The sequence below is a fragment of the Spodoptera frugiperda genome, chromosome 17 (assembly GCF_023101765.2).
Source record: "Spodoptera frugiperda isolate SF20-4 chromosome 17, AGI-APGP_CSIRO_Sfru_2.0, whole genome shotgun sequence".
NCBI classification, from domain to species: Eukaryota; Metazoa; Arthropoda; class Insecta; order Lepidoptera; family Noctuidae; genus Spodoptera; species Spodoptera frugiperda.
Genome location: NC_064228.1, coordinates 1,888,965 through 1,902,333, shown reverse-complemented (window position 1 = coordinate 1,902,333; position 13,369 = coordinate 1,888,965). Strand labels below are relative to the sequence as shown.

The 13,369-nt window shown below is 31.8% G+C and overlaps 1 protein-coding gene across 21 annotated transcripts in view; it reads left to right on the top strand.

Annotated features, from left to right (window-relative positions):
* LOC118276813 (phospholipid transfer protein C2CD2L) overlaps positions 1-12,995 on the top strand; it is a 74,257-nt gene extending 61,262 nt beyond the window's left edge. For 2 of the 21 annotated variants that reach the window (XM_050699706.1, XM_050699707.1), the window contains exons 13-20: positions 122-142; positions 1,214-1,414; positions 2,012-2,106; positions 2,740-2,843; positions 3,329-3,416; positions 4,839-5,051; positions 6,001-6,153; positions 11,379-12,995. In XM_050699706.1, coding sequence (XP_050555663.1) covers positions 122-142; positions 1,214-1,414; positions 2,012-2,106; positions 2,740-2,843; positions 3,329-3,416; positions 4,839-5,051; positions 6,001-6,153; positions 11,379-11,427 — 924 coding nt within the window. In that variant the 3' untranslated portion in view covers positions 11,428-12,995. Of the gene's footprint in view, positions 1-121; positions 143-1,213; positions 1,415-2,011; positions 2,107-2,739; positions 2,844-3,328; positions 3,417-4,838; positions 5,052-6,000; positions 6,154-10,354; positions 10,441-11,019; positions 11,073-11,378 lie in introns of those variants that run through there. The other 19 variants (XM_050699711.1, XM_050699712.1, XM_050699708.1 and 16 more) reach the window with 19 other exon arrangements.
* Positions 12,996-13,369: the final 374 nt, after the last annotated feature.

Sequence of the window (13,369 nt, the reverse complement as noted above, 5' to 3'; positions counted from 1 at the left end):
GACTCTATATAATGAATGTTACTAAGTGCATGTCTAAAATTTTTGCACGTGGCAACATTGAGATTAACACTATGTTGTTTTTCCTTTACATTGCGTGCGTTTGCTGTGTTAATATTGTCAGGAGCCGAAGAAATCTATCAAGGTGAGTTTTTTTCACGTTTATTTCATAAATTTCAGTATAAATACTAGGATAAAAATATAAACTTACTAAATGCAAAATCTTAGGTAGAATGTTTTAGGTAAAGATACATTTAAAAAAACAATCTTAAATAACTAGCTTTCATTTTCAAATACTTAGTAGTTATCAAAATAAACTTAAATAAAAATAAATTTTCTACAGACGAAACTTTCGAAAAAGCAATTTAAACTTTCAAATTAATTCAAAGTCAAAGCGGTTATTTCAATGAATCCTTAATTAGGCACTTTTGAAACGTCAAAGTTAATATTGTCCGTCAGTTTATCTGACAGTGTAGCTAGGTGTTGGTTTCTTTATCCTCTTTAAAGAAATTGCAACAATTCATTTGTAAAAATAGTTATGAATGTTAGTGCTTCTAGATCTGTACTAAGATGTCTAACTCTGCGTTAGAATTTAACGCTTAGAGTAACGTTAGCGTTTCCAAAATCATTTTAAAGCATTGTTGTATATATAATGATTTATCCTAAGCATGTGTTTTCTCATTTTTGGAAGGTATTTTGTGACCAACGTTTTAAACAATTACCAGGCATTGTGTAAAATTTATTTACAAAATATATTGTCTATTTTTTATCATTTGCCAAATATATTACAAAAAAGTAACCGATTTTACTGAAGAAAATCGGTTAAAACGAACACTAAAATGGTCAAAATAAATTTTATTTTGAAAGTCGGCGTGTCTTTCGAAATTAAAATCATTTTGAACCTTTCACTGTTTGTTTTAATCGTCTTTCATCAGTAAAGCAGTATTTTATTGCAAAAAGTTTTTTATTTAAAAAATTAAATGGTTGAATGTCCCTAACAGTGTTAAAAAACACGCTGTATCATTTTACAAGTTATATAGAACAATCTACTAAAATGAGTTGCTTACAAATAAAGCTAATGACAATTACAAGAATATAATAAGTTACTAATAAATTATCTGCTCATTGTATATATGTTTACCGTGTCACAAAATACCTTCCAAAAACCGTGTGCTGTGTTGCCATACTAACCCCGCAAAAAATCTACCAAAAAAAGGTGGAAATGACGGACTCGGGGAAATTCATCGAAGTGGAGAGGGGGGAGACGGATGCCGAAGTACGTCCAGAGAGTGATGATAAATTTGATGAGAATGAGATGAAAGAGACAGATATACCTGTGTCAGCCAGTCCGAATGCGTCGCCCGGGAAGACCGTACGGATCAAGGAGAACGGTGCTAAAGCCAATGGCGATACAGAGGTATTGTGATGATTGTTACCCCCCTTTTTATTAATTATTTACTAAAATATTAACTTTTCCCTTTTTTTTGAGTTTTTAGCACAGTTTTTAGTTGTGTTGCTGTGTTTTTTTGTGTGTTTTAGGTAAATAGATATTGTTTATAGACAACTACGTCGAACTATAGCAAAGTTTTGCAAATTATTGTAATGTTTAGGCTACCTATCTATTTATTTATAAGATTTATATTAATTAAAACCACAATTAAAAGTACAAATATACTAATTAATTAGGTTTTAATAAATATATTCAAAGACGTAAATTTTCTGCAATAACTGTACCAGACGTATTTTTATTTTTTAATATTTACAAATAATAATGTAGTATTGATATAAATAAAAATCTTTTAATATTTATAAAAACAATTAAAATGATATTTACATCTTTGACAAAACGCAAGATTTTTTTATATCTATAGGTTATCTTATTGTAAGCTTTGATGCGGTTAATTCAACTTTAAAACTTATTACGTTACACCGTCAATTCAAATTCAGTTAACACACAATTCAGTTAGTAGAAATAGCAATGAAATATCAAAATGAAATGTATTGTTCCTTTCAGCAGGGCGACTACGTGCAGCAACAGAATGAGAACGTCCCCCCGGAGCCCGCGCCTCGCAAGAGGAGGCGGGACTTCTTCGGAACTATTAAGAGAAGGTATACATACTAATATCGTATTTATATACTAATTCTTATATATTTCGGCTTATTCGCGTAATTTTTTTTTTTAAAAAAACCTTGCCCCACACTAGGATTTTCTCCTGTGTCGGGGATGCGTTTACAAACATACAAGTTCACATATACATGACACCCAGACCCGAAACAACAATTTGTGGATCACACAAATAGTTGCTCCGTGCGGGAATCGAACCCGCTACCCGGTTGCCTAGCCACCGCACCAACCGTGCAGTCTATTATTTGATGAGGAACTTCAAGCCATGTTAGATGCTCCACGACACACCGCAACGAGGTGGCTGTCGCGCTGCTACTGTGGTTTGACGGTGTGAGTGGAGTGACTAAAATTGACATTGACACAAAAAATATTATATGCGTCAGATTTATACACAAAAAATTCAATCAAGGGATTTTTTTGTGGGCTATCGCTAGCAATTACAAACCCAAAATAAAAATTTCTGTGCGGGAATTGAAGCCTCGATACGTCAAACAGCAGCAGTATAAGTTTGAAATCGCCAACCCGCATTGAGAAAAACGTGGTGATTAATGCTCAAACCTTCTCCGTGCTGTTGATGATGAACCTAAATATTTATAAATCACATTGCTTGTCACCAGACTGGGCCGGTCCCGCACTCGCGGTGCGTCTCTAGATCTCACAGACTCCGAGGTGGAGAACCAGAGCCGCATCCGCAGCATCAGCGCAGAGAGAAATGCACATGGTGAGTTCTATTTTAATTGAAAACCTAAAAGCTGTTCTAGTTTAGAATCACCGAGAATGTCGCGCAGCATACACAATGAAATATTTAAAAAAACTAGCCCAACAACAAAATACATAGTTTCACTTACCTACATTGTGCCTTTCGATGGGTGAAAGGCTAATTAATAATAATATAATGGATCTTATCGACATTATTTCGCGATATTAATTTATATACATATTCGGAATCACCGAATTTGATATAAGTAACTCAATAATGCAAAAAAAATCTTAGATCAGTTTAGCCTCTCAACCGTCGATTTGTGCCGGGAGTTTTGTTATATTATCATTATATAAAGAGCTATTCTTTGTGACAAATATAGGACTGGCAAAATATTGACCGATACTCTTTTTCTTTTCCACATTACTTTCAATCTCATTGTTAACCACAAACATACTTTATGTTATTAAATGTCATGTTTAATTAATAAATATGAATGTTCACAGAGAAAGCGCTATCCATCCCGAATAGGAACGTGTACTCGGCGGGCGCGTCGCCTGCACAGTCCGGGGATGAGTCCCGGACATCAAGGAGGTATGATCATTGCACCATTCTATCACATCACAAACTAGGTACACGGTGTAGAGTCTTAGGATTGATTTAAGATATTTTCTATAGAAGATCTGATATCTATATGTCGAATTGCGTTAGACAAAGTATATTTTGACTTTTATGTAGCTTGTTTATTTTTAAACAATGAAAGATTAGGTAGATTCAGTCATTTTGATGATGCACTTAGTTCTGAGTTTTAAGTCATATTTTATATTAAATTATTAAAATAGGATAGGTATAGAAATGCAAAGTATAAAATACCTACTAATGATTGTTAGGAGGTTGAACTTTATCAAATCTTTGAATTATTATGTTATCGTAATTGTTTGACGAGGAACTCGACTAGTTTCAAGCCATGCTAGAGGCTCATATTCATGAGCAGCATTCCGCGACACACGACGTGGCGACTGTCGCACTGCTGCTAATATTTCTAGCGAGGCTTGAAACTAGACTGATGTGGTGAGAAAGCTGATAACATAATAATTATTTTAGTAAAATAGTAATTAGTAAAATTTTTAAATCAGTAAATCATAAGTTTACAAATATAATATAGCTTGAATCGTTTTTATCATCACGGTGATTGGTAACAATAGCGGTGTTGGGGAAGGCTTTCGAAAATATTCATTCAAAATTACAATAATTCATCAATAATTCATTTTGACAAGGTTATATCGACAGGTGGTGTCGGTTTATTAGCTAAAATTATATTATAAATATTTTCCTTCACCGAATTATATCATAAAATGACACTGAGTCATAAAATTAAATCTTTTGTGTGTAGATTTTAAATAGATTTAGCTTAAAAATAACAGATTGGCACAAACCCGAGTGAAAAAACATTAAAAACCGCTTGGGTTAATCTAATTCGTAATAAATCGTAGATGCTTGGCAAGACTACATTATTTCTAATTCATAACAATTATTTTTACCACAAAATTATATATTTTTCTTTAAATTATTACTAACTTCACCGCTTGACTAAAATAATGCTGTCTTGCCATCAAAAACAGTATTTTTCCAAATTAGGAGTATGGTAACATCGACACTAATAAATGATTTTTCTCTTTTTTTCATCTGTCAACACTCACATGCGCTGGGGGTAATGGCACTCTGCAATCTGGTAACACTGGTTTTTCATACTAAACTATGACATTTTTCCATATTATGTGACTTTATATGCGCGAATGGAAATGCTTGTTTTATTTTTTATTATATTGATTTTTTTTCTTGCTTCTTGCACTTTTTTTTACTTATCATCTAACTTGAATTTTATTTTATTTTTGATATAAAAATACCCGTTTTGGCATGCATTTCAAAATCCTATTCCACCATTTCCTTTATACAAAATTCCATTCGTAACCATGCATGGATCTTCTCCCTCGGAAAATGAATTAAACCCAAAAGGTCGTCTCTCAGTGAGGTCTCCGGATTCAGTACAGCATCAGCCAGGACCTTCATCCATGAGGCTTCGACCCTGGTCCTGGAGACCATAGAAGCTGGTATCAAGAAGCACTACCTGGTGCCTCTGACCATTGCCCAGAGGTCCCGATGGAGGCGGAAGGGCATCAAGCTTCACATCTACAATGAACATACTTTTATTGCCAAGCATCTCAGTGGGTAAGTTCCGTATACTGTTTATTTAACTAAAAGTCGGTATTTTTGTAGATATTGTAACATTTATAGCTACAGTTTTATGTCAAAGTCAAAGCATTTATTTCAATTAATCCTAAATAAGGCACTTTTGAAACGTCAAATTGAGATTAAATCACTTTAATGTACTGTACTCTGTGGTCTACAATTTTAATACAGTAATATGCCCCAAAAGTGGGCCCCGTTGGGCACCACAAAAGTTCTTAATTATCTACTTACAGAATATTGATAACATGAGCAACACAGTACTTAAAGTACAACATAACTTTTTGTTTGAATTAACAAACGTGATTGTTCAGCAAATGGTTTAAAGGTTGTGTTTGCCAGAGTAGGTAACTGGCGATTCAAATATTAGAAATTCGTAAAACAACAAGCCAGGACTTCAGTGTTCCGGTGTTTTCATGGTTGTATCTACTGTAGATCCTGGCTTACAGGAGTTGAAGCAATATGGAAGGTTGTGACGGGTTTGTCCCACAAAAAAAATATAAATGGACAATAAAATTCAACACAATTACATAAAAATCCTCTGCATTATATCCTTCCTCTACCTTATTGTACATCTTCAAAGAATAAAACTAGTATAATTACTTAATATCAACATCGAAACTATATCGACGGTTAAAAGGAAATAGGATATAAGCGACATTTTGGTCAAAAATGAGTTTATTATGCTATCCTACGTAAATTTTTCCGCTCTTTCAAATGCGCTTACTCTCATGGCTCTACGATGACATTTTTACCCGACTGCGCCAGAAGGAGGGTTATTTGGCGTTTATATCCTAGCAAAAAAAAACCTTTTCCTAGTATTCTTTCGACGACAGACGAGTTTAAACGGCTCTCCTGCACATACCCTATTTCCTTTTAACCGTCGATATTTATTGACTTCATGAGTAACATCTACCTTCAACGCTTCCAGTGGCACAGTGTGCGAGGTTTGCACGAAGACTATAGCGCGGCGGCTCGGCAAGCAGGGCTACGAGTGCCGCGACTGTATGCTCAAGTGCCACAAACATTGCCACGTCAAGGTCGCCACCAACTGCCCTCGGTCCACCGTGCACAATATGGAGCTGTGAGTTTATATTTTCACATATTCAATGATTAAGAGCAACACAAAATAGGGTAAAAAGCGTAATTGATTTATCATCACAACTTGACATGAACAGTTTTTGAAAGGTTCATCAATATTTATTTCATGAAAGTTACAAGTAAAAATGACAATAAGTTCCAACCCCTTTCGCAAGAGACTTACTATAACATAACTGAAAAGTGGGTGGAAGAAGGCATAATGTACACATCTGGTATTCGCCTCAGGCGTGATATTATGGAAGATTCATTCAATTTGCAATCAGATCACATTGGATAATGTGCACTACTGCTGATCCCCTCAGGCCTGATATAATATCATGTCATATTTTTATAATAACTATCGTGAGACACGCTAAATTAACTAAAAATAAATCACGGTTTACTCACGTACATTAATGGAGAAAAAGTCTAGAAAAGCGACGTCATGATGAAGAGTCCCTCTGTGACTCGAAACTAGTAGAGCTTTTCTCCATTAATATACGTGAGTAAACCGTGATTTTTTAGTTAATGTTATGCCATATCAAAAAGAAACTACAATTCATAAATACATATTACAATTTAGAATATTACGTTGACGGACCTTTCACAATCCATTTAGGTAAACTCTCGACTACTCACCCACTTTAAATAAAATAAAATCACTACATATCACATTCTCTCGCGCTGTATACAAAATTAATATCATAGCTGGCGCAGTAATTTCAATTCAAAATTCATCTCTGAAAAATTATTAAAAACTACCATTTTAGAAGAAATTTCATTAGTTGGCAACATTGAAATAATAAAAAAGCGATATTTGTCTTTGTATTTTTGTACCTACCACGGTAAGTGTTTAGCTTGTAATTGAGAATTTATTACATAATACTTACATTATTTATTATTATATTATTAAAGGTAGAACATTTACACATTATATTTAGGATATTTTAGTTATTTTAATATCTACTTACACTTTTATCGAACTTCTAATACAGTGTAGGTTATGCTAATCTGAGAAATTGAGTAGAAGATTAGGTTAAACCTAATCTTTGCGAAAACAGAATTCCTTTTTAAGTTAGATAAATTATTTTCATTTTCGTTATAATACATTAACTAACCAATAAAAAAGTTACCTAAAAAGAGACCGAAATCATGGTAAAGTCTCTTATGTTGAGGAAACTTAAGTGAAGGATCTAAATAATTATTAAGTATCATTTTTAAAAGTAGTCAAACAGCCTTAAAAAAATCGTACAAAAATTCTACTAAAATTCTCAGACTGGCAACACCTACGTTTAAACGTCAGTTCATATTCAGTATTTATTATTTATTTAAAATATTTTAACACACTTTAATGTTTTGTATAGTCCTCCTGTTCTGTTTGAGGACCAGTAGAGGTTAAAGGTGTGTAAACAAGTAAACGAGTCGATTCGCTTGATAACTTATACACAGCGCATTCATCCTGGCTAGAGAAAAAAATACCTAACATTATACAGTATGGAGATCACTCATATGACTTAAATGAAACTAAAAGTAGTTCAAGTCCACAGAAGCGTAATACAACTAAATATTTCAACGAAAATTAAATATGGAAGTTTTTAAACAAGATAAATAATTAAATTAATCAAGTTTTAAATTCTGTGTGATCAGCTTCATGTTTCTTGATCACAGAAGAGCTGCAATGTTGTAGGTTGTCTAGGAATGTTATGGGCATGCGGCGCGGCTGTTGCAATGCCATATTTATAAAGAATGTTCAAATTAGCTCAAAGAGAATAATGCACTTTTTGGCTTAACTACTGGGCCTATTTCGCTTATTTTTCGTATATTGTCAGCCAAGATGATAACAAATATGTGGTTTGAATTAAGTCATAAGAGGTTTCCCCATACAGTATCTACGTTGCTTGGATGGGATCACGCGCGCAAGTGTCATTATACTTTTCATTGAATTAAAAATCAATTCAGAACACAATTTTAGATATCTACTACAAAATGTACATTGTACACTTTAGAAAACAATAGTCACTTTTTGCAAGAAGAAACCAGAAATATAAAAACACAATATCACTTTAGCCGATTAAAAAATAATGTGGCTAGTTGATAACCAAATTTTCATTTTAGGTAAACACAATCACAAGCTAATGATAACGGATTTGTCAAATATTTTTAATAACACATAGGTCGCTATTCTCATGACATCTGTAGTTACACTAGATACATGTAATTTTAACATTATATTTATTATTTATCAGGTATATTTTATTCTAAACATAAGCTTATACTATTATAACTATTGCCTTTTCTAAAGTAATGGCATTCAAATTTCCATTTCGGCAATTCTGTAACATATTTTGATATACCCAATACTTATATTTTGCTGAACCTAAGAAGTGTATTTTTTAAACTAAATTATGCCAATTATGGTTTTACCATCGGCATAAATTAATAATTATGTTATCGGCTCACTCACGTAACTGTTTGACGAGGAACTCGACTAGTTTCAAGCCGTTCTAGAGGCTCATATTCACATGACGCAGCGATTGTCGCGCTGCTACTTTCGTCAAACAATTACGTGAGTAAACGGATAACATAATAATTAATTTAGTATGTCTCACGAAAGTTATAATAAAACCTTCGGTATAGCTGTCAATTGGGTTGTTAAAATATGTTAACTTTTTTCAAATGTAACTTAAGTATATTTTTACATTTATCAAAGAACTCTATCAGAAAATTAAATGTCTGATAGATGTAAAAATATAAATACAACAATACACACGCAATTATTATCTATTTAGAGATATTTTACATTCTAAAGCTGACCAACAATTATTTATTTTTAAATTCAGGCAGTTGTTTTTCCGTAAACTTAAATTTTCGGCTTCCATATTCTAGTTCTAATACAAGTCGGAGTAAAAATAAATACTGGTTGGTTCATTTAACTAATGAAAGCCATGCGCTTGTTTTTGTATGATACTTTTACATATAAGATATCGAATTCATACAAATCCCATAATGTATGGCTTTCATACACCATCTATGCTGTATTGCTTATATGTATTTTTATTTTTAACGCTGCCCCAGGTCCCATTCCCATAGCTTTGGAAATGGAAGGTACTCGTTTAGTTTTCTATCATTTTTCTAAATATATACTCAAATCTCATAGCCCTCACTAGCTGATGAAGATGTCGGGTTTTTGAAATGTCTCTATATAATTATGTTGTGAATAGATAAAAAGTTAATTTAATTCTATAAATAATGTAAAGAACGTAAGAATAAATTGAAAAAAAAATATTTTTATACTTTTTAAATTCTATGTTTCAAAAACCCGAAACCTACGTTTTGTTATTTTGAGGCTGGCAACAACACGCGTCGTTTATTTATCAATTCACAAAGAATCATGAGATCTCCAAACAAATTAGTTATTTAAAGAAAAATCTACATTAAATTTATATCAACGACTTATTCAAATGCACTATTAAACAAAATCTCATACATTTCCATGAAGAGATCACAATAGTTCTGCTTCGCTTATAAAATGTATGTATTCACTATCATAATTATGAAAATCATGATAGATATAATATATCTTCCATATAGTATTTTTAAACTATTCACTCGTTTCAATTCAAAAAGAATGAATATTATATTATGTATTTAAAATTTTCTGTTTACTTTTTAAATCTACATTTTTTTCTATGTACAATCAACGCAATGTTGGTATATTTTCAAGTACTTTTTAGGACCAATGAGAAAAAATAAAGTTGGCCTCATTTTGCTCTGAAACAAGTAGAGAATGACCTAAAATTCATTCTCTACATTCATTAAAAAAAAAAAACCTGAGGAAATGCACACACTGATTATAATTAACTTTTTTAGTACTTGAACACGAATTAAATTCTCATTCTTACTCTTAAATAAGTGAGTTTAAAAAGAGATTATTACATTTTAAGGACAAAATTAAATTTAATAAAAAATGTAATTGCACATATTTATTTATTACTTATTTAAATTTTTATTTCTTGTGAGTACTCAATTAACGATAGGGACAGAACTAGTTTTGACTTAAGAATGAAAAAAAAATTGTGCAAATAGAAATGAATAATGTTTAAGATAAAAAATGTAGATTAAAAGTAAACATTAAAATATCTATTTACTGTTATTATGTATGTATTATCTAATTATGTATTAACACAAAAATAATGTTTTTCTAGATCCATGCTCCCAGTGTTAAGTGAATAGTCAAGTAAAGCAAGAAGACTGCAAGAAAAAAAATATTAAAAAAATACAAAAAAAATAATGATTACAAGCAATTCTCACTCAGGTTCTTTAAAAATATTAAAGTTTGTAGTCGTCAATATATATTTTGCGTTTTAGTGTGATTTTTTTATGCATGGCGTTTTTTTCTAAATGATTTTTTTCCTGTTTGACTTTTTGGAAACAAATTAAGCGCATTTTTTTTCGTTTTGAGAATGTTAGCGGCTTATATGCATGTTTTTTTATTAATTATATTACTTAATTTTTTATTTATAAACGAACTGCGATAGTTTTTTATTTAATTTTCGCTGAAGGAAAATGTTTTTCGGACATTTCGTCAGAAAATCGATTAGATATATATTTTTTTCGTAAATGTGTTCTGCTATTTATGTTGTTTTAGTTCAATGTGATGGGAAAATATAGAAAAAATAAATATTTTCGTTCGTTTTTCATTTTCAAGAAAGGATTTTCTTCAAAAATATTGAAAAGAATACTTATATAACTATAGTTTTTTACTTTATTTTCCTATCATGTTTTATAGATGTTGTCTGCATGCCTGTATATGTCTATTTAGTCTATGTAGTATATGTATATGTTGTTACAGCTGTACATTTGTTTACAGATGAGGTGTTACTTTGGCTGAAGTGCGCAGGATAAAAATTTACAAAACAGTAGGTATAATGCGTTTTGTATTCCATTCAGAGGACTTAGTATGAGTTTGCTTTAGGTTAACGAGATCGAAACGAATATGCGTTCAGCGCTGTGATTGGCCGGCTCCAATGAACCAACCAATCAGAGCGCCGAATGCGCTCTCGTTTCGATCTCGTTCAACGTATAACAAACTTGCACTAAGGATACTGATACTAAAAAACGAAACAAATCACAAAAATCAATCCGCACACTACATCAGCCAAATTAACATTTCATAAGAAAAAATAATAATAGGTATAATTTTTTTATATTTTTTTCTGTTTTTTACAGGACTTACATCGCATCTCCGTATGCAGATAAAAATATAAGGATGTTGTGATTTCCCATGAGAGTTACATAGCTTGCGAAGTGCACAAAGCTACGATTTTCAAACAAATCTACTTAAATTATTAAAACATAAGTACAACACGTATATACCCAGCTGACATATACGGTATAGGCTTTTTTACATATATTTATATGAAAAAATGAAGTTTAAAATTAGTGTTTAAGTGGAAAGTAGGACTTTTGAGCGTCGCTGACTTTTTTAAAAATCTTGAAAAATGTACCCGCTTGTCACTGTTGGATGGAGTTTATTCAGATGATATTATGCTGTTGTATGAGCTACGACATAAGATATATTGATAGCTGTGACAAACGCTCGTCTGTTACGCCGCTACCGTCTGACTAAATCAAATTCCCTCGGCGCTAATTGTTAGTATTAGTTTAGGTATCGCTAGAGCCCACCATCAAAGCCAATTTCGAAAAATATTAGATTTCATTAACACATAATACTTTTATAAACGACTAAAGTTAAAATGTCAGCCAAAAATTTTAAGAATTTTTACACAAAATTTTCTACCTCATTTCTTCAATGTTACGACAATATTAAATCAATTTTATAGTTACCATTTATTTCTTTATTATTATTATTTTTTGTTGTTGACAACACTAAATGTTTTATTGTATAAAAAAAATTAAATTGTATATTGTACTCGAAATATTTATTTTTTAAGTTTTAATACTTGAATGTGCTTTTTCGCACAAAAATGTGATCTGTAATCGTCGAATGTGCAATAAGTCTAATATTTAATAATGTACACGCGCTTTGAGCTTTCAAATTTATACCTTACTATCTTAGAAATTAATATTTGGCCATAACTTGACAGTGACCACCTTGTGTAGACTTTTGAAAATGTAACTGAGGATTGAATTATAACAAAGACCAACGTTTTATACAACAAAAGGACAAAAATGTCAAAAAATCGACTAAACTGAAATGTCAGAATCGATTAATCGGTACTGCAATTTTATACTGTCACCTTAATTTTATCCAATTGAGCAATATAGACAATCCTCAGTGTAATATAGGATTTTACTCGTATGTAAGTATGCGTATTGTTGATTTTTCGTTCATTAGAGTGACTGACTGTCAAAGTTTCTTGCTACAAATATTTTGTGCCTTAGTTTCCCTCCTATCCGTGTAAGGCATAAACTAAGTCATAAGGCCTAGATAATATGGTACTAAATACAGACTGCGTTAATCTCAATCGCTAGAGATTTTTAGTCGATTATATTGCCAGGATGTGCCTAATTTTTTGAGAAATCGACTAATATTGTAATCGAATATTTTGTTTTTTATTTGAACCTAGTCGAATAGTGTTGTCTGTCCAGTACATAATATTTGTAGCACAATTTGTTTTTTAAGTTACAAAGAAAGGTTCTTAATAATTAAACATGACAAACTATAAGTGTATCTTGTATACTAAGTGTTAACACATAGTTTTATGTGGATCCGTATAAAAATATACCATAATATACATAATATATTATTATTATTTATAAATGTTGCGCTATGTGTTCTGTCATTTTATTTTCCTCTTTTTTAATAAAATGCCTTTTTTTCAATGTGTTGTTTTATTTTTTTATTGACTGAATAGAATTTCTCAAAACTACAAAACCCTGTAAATGACATTATGTTATGAATTCAATAAATAACACTTCACAATGTATGAACTTGGAATCAAACTTAAAATTCGGTTGTCAGCCACGCTAGCACTCACTCGAGCGATCTTTATTTGGTTAAATAATTAGATACTTCTATCGTTCCTTATTCTTCTTACTTCTGGCTAGTCCCATCAGGGCAAAGGAAATGGGCTCGCTGTCATTGCAGCGGTAAGTCCCCTCTTTGAGGAGTGGCTAGAGAGGCGCCACGGCGGCGTCTTTACCTACCGCCTGACGCAGGTGCTTACCGGACATGGGAGTTTCGGTAGGTTCCTGTT